This window comes from Arachis hypogaea, chromosome 12 (assembly GCF_003086295.3).
Source record: "Arachis hypogaea cultivar Tifrunner chromosome 12, arahy.Tifrunner.gnm2.J5K5, whole genome shotgun sequence".
Lineage (NCBI taxonomy): Eukaryota > Viridiplantae > Streptophyta > Magnoliopsida > Fabales > Fabaceae > Arachis > Arachis hypogaea.
In genome coordinates this window covers 90191640-90206322 of record NC_092047.1, presented here as the reverse complement: position 1 = coordinate 90206322, position 14683 = coordinate 90191640, and the positions used below count along the sequence as shown (strand labels likewise).

The window sequence follows — 14683 nt, the reverse complement described above, 5'->3', positions numbered from 1 at the left end:
CAATTCTAGAAGTTGTGAAGAAAGAGGTGACCTGACAACTAGAGGCCGATATTATCTATCCAATCTCGGATAGTGAGTGGGTTAGCCTGGTACAAGTAGTTCCAAAGAAGTCCGGCGTCACCATAGTCAAGAATGAGAGTGGGGAACTCATGGCCACAAGGGTGCAGAATTCATGGAAGGTTTGCATCAACTACAGGCGCTTGAACTTGGCCACTCGCAAGGATCACTATCCACTACCATTCATCGATCAAATGCTTGATCGCTTGTCCGATAAATCACATTATTGCTTTTTAGATGGCTATACCGATTATTTTCAAATCCATATTGCTCCGAAAGACTAAGAGAAAATCACGTTTACATGCCCTTTTGGAATATATACATACAAAAGGATGCCTTTTGTTTTATGTAATGCACCGGCTACATTTCAAAGGTGCATGATGAGCATCTTTTCGGATCTTCTTGAGCACTGTATGGAAGTATTCATGGATGATTTTAGTGTTTAAGGTGATTCTTTTTACCTTTATTTGGATAATCTTGCTAGAGTATTAGAAAGATGCGCTAGTTCAAGCCTTGTGCTTAACTTTGAAAAATGTCACTTTATGGTAAAGCAAGGTATTATTCTAGGTCATGTTGTCTCTTATACTGGTATATCTATTGATCCTGCCAAGGTTGATGTTATTTTTTATTTACCTTACCCCTCTTCTGTGAGGAAAGTCCATTCTTTTCTTGGTCATGCAGGTTTCTACCGGCGTTTCAACAAGAACTTTAGTAAGGTTGCACTAACCCTTTTCCGTCTATTGCAAAAAGATGTACAGTTTGACTTGAGTGGAGAGTGTATAGAAGCATTTGATAAGCTGAAGAGTGCCTTAACCTAAGCTCCTATTGTGAGAGGGCCTGATTGGAGTAGGACGTTTGAGATTATGTGCGATGCATCTAACTATGCGGTAGGAGCGGCGCATGCTCAGCGAGAAGGTAAGGACCCCTATATCATAGCTTATGCTTCTAAGACATTAGATGGTGCCCAGTCTAACTATACTACCACTGAAAAGGAACTTTTAGCAATTATTTTTGCCTTGGATAAATTTCGGGCCTATTTACTTGGATCTAAGGTGGTAGTATATTCAAACCATGCGGCGTTGAAGTATTTACTAGCAAAGAAAGAATCAAAGCCAAGGCTTGCAAGAGTTTGATTTAGAGATCAAGGATAGGAGTGGTTCCCAAAATCTTGTGGCGGACCATTTAAGTCGCTTAAAGCATATGAAAAGTGACTCCACTCCTATCAATTATGCATTTCCTCTTGATAGCTTGCAAGCAATATCCAAGGTTGTTCCTTGGTATGCACCCATCGCTAATTTTTTGGTTGGTCACAACTTTCCTCCACATTTCTCTAAACATCAACAGGACAAGCTCAAGAGCGAGTCCAAGTATTACATATGGGATTACCCATATTTGTGAAGATATGGTGTCGACCAAATAATTAGGAGGTGTGTTCCACAATCTGAAATTCAGTCTATCTTGAAGGCATGCCACTCTTCTAAAAGTAGTGGCCACTTTGGCCCTCAAAGAACTGCAAGAAATATCTTAGACTGCGGATTTTGGTGGCCCACACTCTTTAAGGATGCAAATCTTTTATGTAACTCTTGCCACCAATGCCAAACGTTTTGAAACATATCCAAGAGGGATGAGATGCCCCCAACAACTCATGTTGTTTTGTGAAATTTTTTATGTTTGGGGTATTGACTTCATAGGTCCCTTTCCAAACTCGAATGGTTTCTTATACATTCTGTCAGCAGTTGATTATGTTTCTAAGTGGGTGGAAGCAATTTCTACCCGTACTGATGATGCTAACATGGTTGTCTCTTTTGTTTGAAATAACCTCATTTTCCGCTTTGAATCACCACGAGCAATCGTGAGTGATCAAGGCTCACATTTTTGTAACAAAAGAATGACAGGTTTGATGAAGAAATATGGCATTATTCCCAAGGTGGCTACGGCTTATCATTCCCAAACAAATGGCCAGGCCGAAGTGTCTAATAGAGAAATTAAGCGCATACTCGAGAAGATGGTTAAAGCTCATAGGAGGGATTGGAGCTCTAGGCTTGGAGATGCGCTATGGGCTTATCGGACGGCTTACAAGACACCGATTGGCATGAGTCCATTCTGGCTAATCTACGGAAAAGCTTGTCACCTTCCGATAGAGGTGGAACACAAGACTTATTGGGATGTGAAGGAATGTAATTCCGGATTGGGAGGAGCCAGAGTTGAAAGGAAATTACAATTGGAAGAATTGGAGTGCATTCGGTTAGAAGCTTATAAAAACTCAAGGCTCTATAAAGAAAAGGTGAAGGCGGTACATGATCGGAACATCAGGAGAAGAGAGTTTAGAGCTGGAGATCAAGTCCTCTATAACTCCAGATTGAGATTGATGTCGGGCAAATTAAGGTCAAGATGGGATGGACCATATGTGGTGGAGAAGGTTGAATCATATGGTGTAGTCCACTTGAGCCATCCCTCAAACCCTACATTCTTCAAGGTTAATGGCCACCATTTAAAACTTTACCATGGTGCAAAAGTGAAGAACAACAAGGTGCTGGAGATATTTCTCTTGAAAGACCCAGCCAAGGAAGAGGATTGAGCTCATAGACCGTCCAACTTAAGGATGTTAAAGAAAAGTGATAGGTGGGAGACACCCCACCATGGTATGATCTTCCTTATCTACAGCTTCTTTTACTTAGTTTTAGAATCTTTAATTGATTTTCTTAAGTTCACTTCGATTGTTTTGTGCTATAATTGCTTTTACTGATTTTGCTTTAAAAAAAAGGGGGCGCAACTCACGCGTATGCGTGACCCACCATGCGAGAACGGTGCGGAAAGGGTGCTGCTGCATGGTTCCAAAACATAGGGTTGTGATAGAACTATGCATGTGGGGTGCGAGGCGCATAACCCACCCTATGCGTACGCATAGCAGACACGTATGCATCACCCAAAATTTTTTCCTACCCGCGCGTGTGCGTGATTGACGCGCACGCGTCGTATTTTAATGCTGCAATGTTGCTGCTGCATAGTACAAAAAACAAAGAGTTGTGATGGAACTATGTAGGTTTCATGCATCGAGCACGAAAAGTTATCACGCATACGCGTGATCGACGCATATGCGTCACCTCTTTTGGGCCTTCTACGCGTACGTGTGGGTGACACACACTCGTCGTGGAGCCGATTCAATTCAATAGGTGTGCTGCCCTACTTCTCTTCATTCTTCTTCCTTCTTCTAATCATTTTATCTTTCTTCTTTCTTCTTTTTTCCCTCTTCCATCTCCTGTCCGGCGGACCACCACCTCCGGCAGTCCCACCTCTTCTCTTCTTTTTTTCTCTTCTCACCCCTCTTATCTTATTCTTACTTGCATTTACTCTCATCTCTTCTTCTTCTTTTTAAGGTTTCTTTTCTTACTCTCTTTTACTCTTTAACCCTTCTTTTGTTTGTTACATTCGAATATTTTAATTGTTCTTAATTGCATTTTACTTTTGTTCTTTGTTGTTTCCTATTAGTTCTTTTTCTCCTTGCATTTTTGTATTGGTGTTGGAGTTTCAAGTTGAATTTTTTTTGTGAATTGGTGGATTATTTTGATATCTCTTGAGTTGTTTATATCATGTGGTATTGCTATGGTAGTTGGTATTTTATTTTGGGGCATATTTACACACTTGGACTTGTCAACTTGCTTGTTGTTTATGATATGCACCCCAAGTGTTTGTGAAAAAGCACTAATGACACTTTGGTTCATCTTTGATCTTATTCTTTAATCCTAGTACTTCTTTTTCATAACACTTGTGCTCTGTGTGCATTGAGCTTAGTCTCCATAAAATTTCATCATCAAAATGCTCACTATTTTTTGTTTGATTCGCATATGTCTATCATTGTTGATATCAATGCTTGAGATCACTCTTTTCTTGCTTTACACTTATATGCTTCTTCCACTCTTGCATCTAGTGCTAGTGATATGCCTCCATGATCATTTTGATGTCTTACTTACATGTTGTAGCTACCATGTATTTCAGACGCTTTACCCTTTTTTTTCGGCATTGATTCTCATTTGCATTTACTTAATTCCGGTGTTTATCTCTCTGAGCTTAAGGTTTTCTCTTTTCTCTTCCTTTTCAGGATGGTCACCAAGAAAGAAAAGGAAAAGGCTTCTAAAAAGACACCTACACCTCAAAGAGCACCTTCTAAGGCGCAAACTTCCTCAAAAGTCAAACTACCTTCTAAGCGGTTGAAGAAAGCTAACTGGTGCACAAAATTGTGATCATCAATGGCGCCATCAACATGGTACGCTCAATTGTAATCTCAACTTTTTATCACAACTTCGCACAACTAACCAGCAAGTGCACTGGGTCGTCCAAGTAATAAACCTTACGTGAGTAAGGATCGATCCCACGGAGATTGTCGGCTTGAAGCAAGCTATGGTCACCTTGTAAATCTCAGTCAGGCGGATATAAAATAGTTATGGAGTTTTCGAATATTAATAATAAATAGACAGAAAATAAAGATAGAAATACTTATGTATATCATTGGTGAGAATTTCAGATAAGTGTATGGAGATGCGTTCGTTCCTCTGAACTTCTACTTTCCTGCTGTCTTCATCCAATCAATCTTACTCCTTTCCATGACTAGCTTTATGTAAGGGCATCACCATTGTCAATGGCTACATCCCGTCCTCTTGTGAAAATGGTCCAAATGCTCTGTCACAGCACGGCTAATCATCTGAGGTTCTCGATCATATTGGAATAGGATTCACCCTCTTTTTGCGTCTGTCACTACGCCCAGCACTCGCGAGTTTGAAGCTCGTCACAGTCATTCAATCCCTGAATCCTACTCGGAATACCACAGACAAGGTTTAGACTTTCCGGATTCTCATGAATGCCGCCATCAATCTAGCTTACACCACGAAGATTCTGATTAAGAGATCTAAGATATACTCATTCAATCTAAGGTAGAACGGAAGTGGTTGTCAGGAACGCGTTCATAGGGAATGATGATAATTGTCACGTTCATCACATTCATGTTGAAGTGCGAATGAATATCTTAGAAGCGGAATAAGTTGAATTGAATAGAAAACAGTAGTACTTTGTATTAATTCATGAGGAACAGCAGAGCTCCACACCTTAATCTATGGAGTGCAGAAACTCTACCGTTGAAAAATACATAAGTGAAAGGTTCAGGAATGGCCGAATGGCCAGCCCCCATGATCTAAGAACTAGGCGTCCAAAGATGATTCAAAGATGTCTAATACAATAGTAAAAAGTCCTATTTATAATAAACTAGCTACTAGGGTTTACAGAAGTAAGTAATTGATGCATAAATCCACTTCCGGGGCCCACTTGGTGTGTGCTTGGGCTGAGCTTGAATGTTACACGTGCAGAGGCTCTTTCTGGAGTTGAACGCCAGGTTGTAACGTATTTCTGGCGTTCAACTCTGGTTTGTGACTTGTTTCTGGCGTTTAACTCCAGACAGCAGCGTAGAACTGGTGTTCAACGCCCTTTTACATCGTCTAAACTCGTTCAAAGTATGAACTATTATATATTTCTGGAAAGCCCTGGATGTCTACTTTCCAACGCAATCGAAAGCGCGCCATTTTGAGTTCTGTAGCTCCAGAAATTCTACTTTGAGTTCAGGGAGGTCAGAATCCAACAGCATCAGCAGTCCTTCTTCAACCTCTGAATCTGATTTTTGCTCAAGTCCCTCAATTTCAGCCAGAAAATACTTGAAATCACAGAAAAACACACAAACTCATAGTAAAGTCCAAAAATATGAATTTAACATAAAAACTAATAAAAACATCCCTAAAAGTAACTAGATTCTACTAAAAATATACTAAAAATAATGCCAAAAAGCGTATAAATTATCCGCTCATACAACACCAAACTTAAATTGTTGCTTGTCCCCAAGCAACTGAAAATCAAATAGGATAAAAAGAAGAGAATATACTATAAATTCTAAACTATCAATGAAACATAGCTCCAATCAGATGAGCGGGACTTGTAGCTTTTTGCCTCTTGAATAGTTTTGGCATCCCACTTTATCCATTGAAGTTCAGAATGATTGGCTTCTATAGGAACTCAGAGTTCAGATAGTGTTATTGATTCTCCTAGTTCAGTATGATGATTCTTGAACACAGCTGTTTTATGAGTCTTGGCCGTGGCCCTAAGCACTTTGTTTTCCAGTATTACCACCGGATACATAAATGCCACAGACACATAACTGGGTGAACCTTTTCAGATTGTGACTCAGCTTTGCTAAAGTTCCCAATTAGAGGTGTCCAGGGTTCTTAAGCACACTCTTTTTTTGCTTTGGACCTTGACTTTAACTGCTCAGTCTCAAGTTTTCACTTGACACCTTCACGCCACAAGCACATGGTTAGGGACAGCTTGGTTTAGCCGCTTAGACCAGGATTTTATTCCTTTAGGCCCTCCTATCCACTGATGCTCAAAGCCTTGGGATCCTTTTTATTTGCCCTTGCCTTTTGGTTTTAAGGGTTATTGGCTTTTTGCTCTTGCCTCTTGGTTTTAAGAGCTTTTGGCTTTTTCTGCTTGCTTTTTCTTTTTCTTTCTATTTTTTTTCGCCTATTTTTTTTCTTTTTTTTTCTGCAAGCTTTGTTCTTTGCTGCTTTTTCTTGCTTCAAGAATCATTTTTATGATTTTTCAGATTATCAAATAACATGTCTCCTTATCATCATTCTTTCAAGAGCCAACATATTTAACATTCTTAAACAGCAACTTCAAAAGACATATGCACTGTTCAAGCATTCATTCAGAAAATAAGAAGCATTGTCACCACATCAATATAATTAAACTAAGTTCAAGGATAAATTCGAAACTCATGTACTTCTTGTTCTTTTGAATTAAAACATTTTTCATTTAAGAGAGGTGATGGATTCATAGGACATTCATAACTTTAAGACATAGTTACTAAATACTAATGATCATGTAATGAAGACACAAACATGGATAAGCACTTAACATAGAGAAAACGAAAAACAGAGAATGTAAGAACAAGGAATGAGTCCACCTTAGTGATGGTGGCGTTTCCTTCTTGAGGAACCAATGATGTCCTTGAGCTCTTCTATGTCTCTTCCTTGTCTTTGTTGCTCCTCCCTCGTTGCTTTTTGATCTTCTCTTATTTCCTGAAGGGTGATGAAGTATTCTTGATGTTCCACCCTTAATTGTCCCATGTTGGAACTTAATTCTCCTAGGGAGGTGTTGACTTGCTCCCAATAGTTTTGTGGAGGAAAATGCATTTGAGGCATTTCCGGGATCTCATGGTGATGAGCTTCATGCGCCTCTTGAGCTCCATGAATGGGCTCTCTTGCTTGCTCCATCCTTTTCTTAGTGATGGGCTTCTCTTCCTCAATGGGAATGTCTCCTTCTATGAAAGCTCCAGCTGAGTAACATAGATGGCAAATAAGATGAGGAAAAGCTAGCCTTGCCATGGGGGAGGACTTTTTGGCTATTTTGTAGAGTTCAAGGGAGATGACTTCATGAACTTCTACTTCCTCTCCAATCATGATGCTATGAATCATGATGGCCTGATCCACAGTAACTTCGGATCGGTTGCTAGTGGGGATGATGGAGTTTTGTATGAACTCTAACCATCCTCTAGCTACAGGCTTGAGGTCCAGTCTTCTTAGTTAAACCGGCTTGCCTTTGGAGTCAATCTTCCATTGAGCTCCTTTCACACATATGTTCATGAGGACTTGGTCCAACCTTTGATTAAAGTTGACCCTTCTAGTGTAGGGGCGTGCATCTCCTTGCATCATAGGCAAGTTAAATGCCAACCTCACATTTTCCGGACTAAAATCTAAGTATTTCCCCCGAACCATGGTGAGATAATTCTTTGGGTTCGGGTTCTTACTTTGATCATGGTTCCTAATGATCCATGCATTGGCATAGAACTCTTGAACTATTAGGATGCCGACTTGTTGGATGGGTTTTGTTAGAACTTCCCAACCTCTTCTTTGGATTTCATGTCGGATCTCCGGATACTCATTCTTCTTGAGCTTGAAAGGGACCTCGGGGATCACCTTCTTCTTGACCACAACATCATAGAAGTGGTCTTGATGAGCTTTGGAGATGAATCTTTCCATCTCCCATGACTCGGAGGTGGAAGCTTTTGTCTTCCCTTTCCCTTTTCTAGAGGATTCTCCGGTCTTAGGTGCCATCTATGGTAATGGAAAAACAAAAAGCTTATGCTTTTACCATACCAAACTTAGAATATTGCTCGCCCTCGAGCAAGAAAAGAAAGAATAGATGAAGAAGAAGAAGAAATGGAGAAGAGGGAAAGAGAGAGATGTGTTTCGGCCAAGGAGGGGAAGAGAGGGTTGTTTTGTGTGAAAAATGAAGAAGAATGGAGGGCTTTATATAGGGAAGGGAGGGGGGGTAAGGTTCGGCCATAAGGGTGGTTTTGGGTGGGAAATTGATTTTAAATTTTGAAGGTAGGTAGGGTTTATGAGGTAGGTTTATGGGGAAGAGTGGATGGATGTGAGTGGTGAAGTGGTGATAGGGAAGAGAGATTGAGGTGATTGGTGAAGAGTTTTGGGGAAGATTGTTTATGGGATTGTGTGAAAGAGGGGTGAGAAGAAGTGAATGGAGGTAGGTGGGGATCCTGTGGGGTCCACAGATCCTGAGGTGTTCAAGGATTTACAACCTTGCACCAAATTGGGCATGCAAAATGCCCTTGCACACAACTCTGGGCGTTCAGCGCCAGATTGGTGCTTGTTCTGGGCGTTGAACGCCCATTTGTTGCCCATTTCTGGCGTTGAACGCCAGAACCATGCTTGTTCTGGGCGTTCAGCGCCAGCTCTTCTCCAGGGTGCAATTCTGGCGTTCAAATGCCCAGATGCTGCCCATTTTGGGCGTTCAGCACCAGAACCATGCTCTGTTCTGGCGTTGAACGCCAGCCAGATGCTTTTTACTGGCGTTTAACGCCAGTAAGGTCTTCCTCCAGGGTGTGATTTTTCTTCTGCTGTTTTTGATTCCGTTTTCAATTTTTATATTTATTTTGTAACTCCACATGATCATGAACCTAATAAAACATGAAAGAACAATAAAATTAGATAAATAAAAATTGGGTTGCCTCCCAACAAGCGCTTCTTTAATGTCAATAGCTTGACATTGGGCTCTCATGGAGCCTCACAGATGTTCAGAGCATTGTTGAGACTTCTCAACACCAAACTTAGAGTTTGGATATGGGAGTTCAACACCAAACTTAGAGTTTGGTTGTGGCCTCCCAACACCAAACTTAGAGTTTGACTGTGGGGGCTCTGGTTGACTCTGTTTTGAGAGAAGCTTACTGTGCCTCTTTTCCATGTTTACAGAAGGGTAACCTTGAGTTTTAAACTCAAGGGAGTCCTCATTCAATTCAAGGACTAATTCACCTCTGTCAACATCAATCACAGCTCTTGCTGTGGCTAGGAAGGGTCTTCCAAGGATGATGGATTCATCCTCATCCTTTCCAGTATCAAGGATTATGAAATCAGCAGGGATGTAAAGGCCTTCAACCTTTACTAACATGTCCTCTACTTGTCCATAAGCCTATTTTCTTGAATTGTCTACCATCTCTAATGAGATTTTAGTAGCTTGCACCCCAAAGATTCCCAGTTTCTCTATTACAGAGAGGGGCATGAGGTTTATCCCTGAACCAAGGTCACACAGAGCCTTTTCAAAGATCATGGTGCCTATGGTACAAGGTATTAAGAACTTTCCAGGATCCTGTTTCTTCTGAGGCAATGTCAGTTTATCCAGATCACTTAGTTCATTGGGGAACAAGGGAGGTTCATCTTCCCAAGTCTCAATACCAAATAATTTGGCATTCAGCTTCATGATTGCACCAAGGTACTTAGTAACTTGCTCTTCAGTAACATCCTCATTCTCTTCAGAAGAGGAATACTCATCAGAGCTCATGAATGGCATAAGGAGGTTTAATGGAATCTCTATGATCTCTAGGTGAGCCTCAGATTCCTTTGGTTCCTCAGAGGGAAGCTCCTTATTGATCACTGGACGTCCCAGGAGGTCTTCCTCACTGGGATTCACATTCTCTTCTTCCCTTACAGGTTCGGCCATGGTGATCAATTCAATGGCCTTGCACTCTCCTTTTGGGTTTTCTTCTGTATTGCTTGGGAGAGTACTAGGAGGGATTTCAGTGATCCTTTTACTCAGCTGGCCCACTTGTGCCTCCAAATTTCTAATGGAGGACCTTGTTTTATTCATGAAACTTACAGTGGCCTTAGATAGATCAGAGACTAAGTTTTCTAAATTAGAGGTATTTTGTTCAGAGTTCTCTGTCTGTTGCTGATTGGATGATGGAAAAGGCTTGCTATTGCTAAACCTGTTTCTTCCACCATTATTAAAGCCTTGTTGAGGCTTTTGTTGATCCTTCCATGAGAAATTTGGATGATTTCTCCATGATGGATTATAGGTGTTTCCATAAGGTTCACCCATATAATTTACCTCTGCTATTGCAGGGTTTTCAGGATCATAAGCTTCTTCTTCAGAAGATGCCTCTTGAGTACTGTTGGATGCAGCTTGCATTCCATTCAGACTCTGAAAAGTCATGTTGACTTGCTGAGTCAATATTTTATTCTGAGCCAGTATGGCATTCAGAGTATCAATTTCAAGAACTCCCTTCTTCATAGGCGTCCCATTACTCACAGGATTCCTCTCAGAAGTGTACATGAATTGGTTATTAGCAACCATGTCAATAAGTTCTTGAGCTTCTGCAGGCGTTTTCTTTAGGTTAATGGATCCACCTGCAGAAGTATCCAATGACATTTTAGCCATTTCAGATAGACCATCATAGAATATATCCAGGATGGTCCATTCTAAAAGCATGTCAGAAGGACACTTTTTGGTCAGTTCTTTGTATCTCTCCCAAGCTTCATAGAGGGATTCACCTTCTTTCTGTTTGAAGGTCTGAACATCCACTCTAAGCTTACTCGGCTTTTGAGGAGGAAAGAACTTGGCTAAGAAAGCCTTGACCAGCTTATCCCAAGAGTTCAAGCTATCCTTAGGTTGAGATCCAACCATATTCTAGCTCTGTCTCTCACAGCAAAAGGGAAAAGCATGAGCCTGTAGACTTCAGGATCTACTCCATTAGTCTTAACAGTATCACATATCTGCAAGAATTCAGTTAAGAACTAAAAAGGATCTTCAGATGGAAGTCCATGAAACTTGCAGTTCTGCTGCATCAGAGAAACTAATTGAGGTTTAAGCTCAAAATTGTTTGCTCCAATGGCAGGACTGGAGATGCTTCTTCCATGTAAATTGGAATTAGGTGCAGTAAAGTCACCAAGCATCCTCCTTGCATTATTATTATTTTCGGCTGCCATCTCCTCTTCTTGTTCGAAAATTTCTGAAAGGTGCTTGCTGGATTGTTGTAATTTAGCTTCTCTTATTTTCCTCTTCAGAGTCCTTTCAGGTTCTGGATCTGCTTCAACAAGAATGTTCTTGTCTTTGCTCCTGCTCATATGAAAAAGAGGGACAAAAAAATAATAATAATAGGGATCCTTTTTACCACAGTATAGAGGTCCCTGTGTGAGTAGAAGAAAAGAAGAAGAGAAGAATGGAATGTAAGGAAAGAAACACAAGGGTGAGGAGATCAGAGATGTGGGATGAAGAGAAGTGTTAGTAGATGAATAAATAAGTAGGAGGAGATGAGAGAGAAGGAGAATTTTCGAAAATAATTTTTTGAAAAAGGTTAGTAATTTTTGAAAATTAAAATCAGAAATTAAAATAATTAGTTAATTAAAAAGAATTTTTGAAAAAGAGGGAAGATATTTTTGAAAATTAGAGAGAGAGAATTAGTTAGGTAGTTTTGAAAAAGATAAGAAACAAACAAAAAGTTAGTTAGTTAGTTGAAACAAATTTGAAAATCAATTTTTAAAAGATAAGAAGATAAGAAGTTAGAAAAGATATTTTAAAATCAAATTTTGAAAAAGATAAGATAAGAAGATATTTTTGAAAAGATATGATTGAAATTAGTTTTGAAAAAGATTTGATTTTTAAAATCACAATTAATGACTTGATTCACAAGAAATCACAAGATATGATTCTAGAACTTAAAGTTTGAATCTTTCTTAACAAGCAAGTAACAAACTTGAAATTTTTGAATCAAAACATTAATTGTTATTGTTATTTTCGAAAATTTGATATAAAAATAAGAAAAAGATTTTTGGAAAATATTTTTTAAAATTTTCGAAAATAACTAAAAAAATGAAAAAGATTTGATTTTTGAAAAAGATTTTGAAAAATATAAGATTTTCAAATTGAAAATTTGATTTGACTCATGAAAACAACTAGATTTTTAAAATTTTTGAAAAAGTCAAATCTAATTTTCGAAATTTTAAGAGAAGAAAAAGGAGAAGATATTTTTTTTTTTTGAATTTTTATGATGAGAGAGAAAAACATGAAAAATGATGCAATGCATGAAAGTTATGGATCAAAGTATATGATGAATGCAAGAACACTATGAATGTCAAGATGAACACCAAGAATACTTTGAATGTCATGATGAACATCAAGACTTATTTTTGAAAATTTTTATATGCAAAGAAAATATGCAAGACACCAAACTTGGAAATCTTTCATGTTTAGACACTATGAATGCAAAAAAGCACATGAAAAACAAGAAAAGATGCAAAACAAGAAAACATCAAGATCAAACAAAAAGACTTACCAAGAACAGCTTGAAGATCATGAAGAACACTATGAATGCATGAATTTTTCGAAAAATGAAAGATGAACATGCAATTGACACCAAACTTTAAATCTGACTCAAGACTCAAACAAGAAATACAAAATAATTTTTTTGTTTTTTATGATTTTATGATTTTTTTTGTATTTTCTTTTAATTTTTTCGAAAATCATTTTGAAAAAGAAAAATAAGGATTCCAAAATTTTTAATATGAATTCCAGGAATCTTATGCTCTTTAGTCTAAAGCTCCAATCACAGGGTTAGGCATGGCTTAATAGCCAGCCAAGCTTTAGTATGCTGTTGATACCTTCCATGTATAGAACAACTAAGTGTGTGAGAATCAACAAGCTCTTATGATGATAAGTTGAAACCCCAGTCCAAAAGATTAGACATGGCTTACAGCCAGCCAGGATTCAACAAATCATCATGAAACACTAGAATTCATTCTTAAAAATTCTGAAGAAAAATATTTTTGAAAACATTTTTATTTTAAAATTTTTTCGAAAACAAAGGAGAAATTTTTGAAAGATTTTTTTAAAAAAAAAATTTGAAAATAAAACAAAAAGAAAATTACCTAATCTGAGCAACAAGATAAACCGTCAGTTGTCCAAACTCGAACAATCCCCGGCAACGGCGCCAAAAACTTGGTGCACGAAATTGTGATCTCAGGCAACGGCGCCAAAAACTATGTACACACGTCTTAATAAATCGTTTTTCATTCACAACTTCGATACAACTAACCAGCAAGTGCACTGGGTCGTCCAAGTAATAAACCTTACGTGAGTAAGGGTCGATCCCACGGAGATTGTCGGCTTGAAGCAAGCTATGGTCACCTTGTAAATCTCAGTCAGGCGGATATAAAATAGTTATGGAGTTTTCGAATATTAATAATAAATAGACAGAAAATAAAGATAGAAATACTTATGTATATCATTAGTGAGAATTTCAGATAAGTGTATGGAGATGCGTTCGTTCCTCTGAACTTCTGCTTTCCTGCTGTCTTCATCCAATCAATCTTACTCCTTTCCATGGCTGGCTTTATGTAAGGGCATCACCGTTGTCAATGGCTACATTCCATCCTCTTGTGAAAATGGTCCAAATGCTCTGTCACAGCACGGCTAATCATCTGAGGTTCTTGATCATACTGGAATAGGATTCACCCTCCTTTTGCGTCTGTCACTACGCCCAGCACTCGCGAGTTTGAAGCTCGTCATAGTCATTCAATCCCTGAATCCTACTCGGAATACCACAGACAAGGTTTAGACTTTCCGGATTCTCATGAATGCCGCCATCAATCTAGCTTACACCACGAAGATTCTGATTAAGAGATCTAAGAGATACTCATTCAATCTAAGGTAGAACAGAAGTGGTTGTCAGGCACGCGTTCATAGGGAATGATGATGATTGTCACGTTCATCACATTCATGTTGAAGTGCGAATGAATATCTTAGAAGCGGAATAAGTTGAATTGAATAGAAAACAGTAGTACTTTGTATTAATTCATGAGGAACAGCAGAGCTCCACACCTTAATCTATGGAGTGCAGAAACTCTACCGTTGAAAAATACATAAGTGAAAGGTTCAGGCATGGCCGAATGGCCAGCCCCCATGATCTAAGAACTAGGCGTCCAAAGATGATCCAAAGATGTCTAATACAATAGTAAAAAGTCCTATTTATAATAAACTAGCTACTAGGGTTTACAGAAGTAAGTAATTGATGCATAAATCCACTTCCGAGGTCCCACTTGGTGTGTGCTTGGACTGAGCTTGAATGTTACACGTGCAGAGGCTCTTTCTGAAGTTGAACGCCAGGTTGTAACGTATTTCTGGCGTTCAACTCTGGTTTGTGACTTGTTTCTGGCGTTTAACTCCAGACAGCAGCGTAGAACTGGCGTTCAACGCCCTTTTACATTGTCTAAACTCGTTCAAAGTATGGACTATTATA

The 14683-nt window shown here is 39.0% G+C and overlaps 1 protein-coding gene and 1 non-coding gene across 2 annotated transcripts; both read left to right on the top strand.

The window, feature by feature from the left end:
• Positions 1–1945: 1945 nt before the first annotated feature.
• LOC112730231 (uncharacterized) lies at positions 1946–2635 on the top strand. Its single transcript, XM_025780328.1, has one exon. The coding sequence runs from the start codon at positions 1946–1948 to the stop codon at positions 2633–2635; it is 690 nt and encodes a 229-aa protein (XP_025636113.1).
• Positions 2636–10872: 8237 nt separating this feature from the next.
• Positions 10873–10980, top strand: LOC112731911 (small nucleolar RNA R71). The gene has a single exon (XR_003167661.1). It is a non-coding gene; the product is annotated as a small nucleolar RNA R71 (small nucleolar RNA).
• Positions 10981–14683: the final 3703 nt, after the last annotated feature.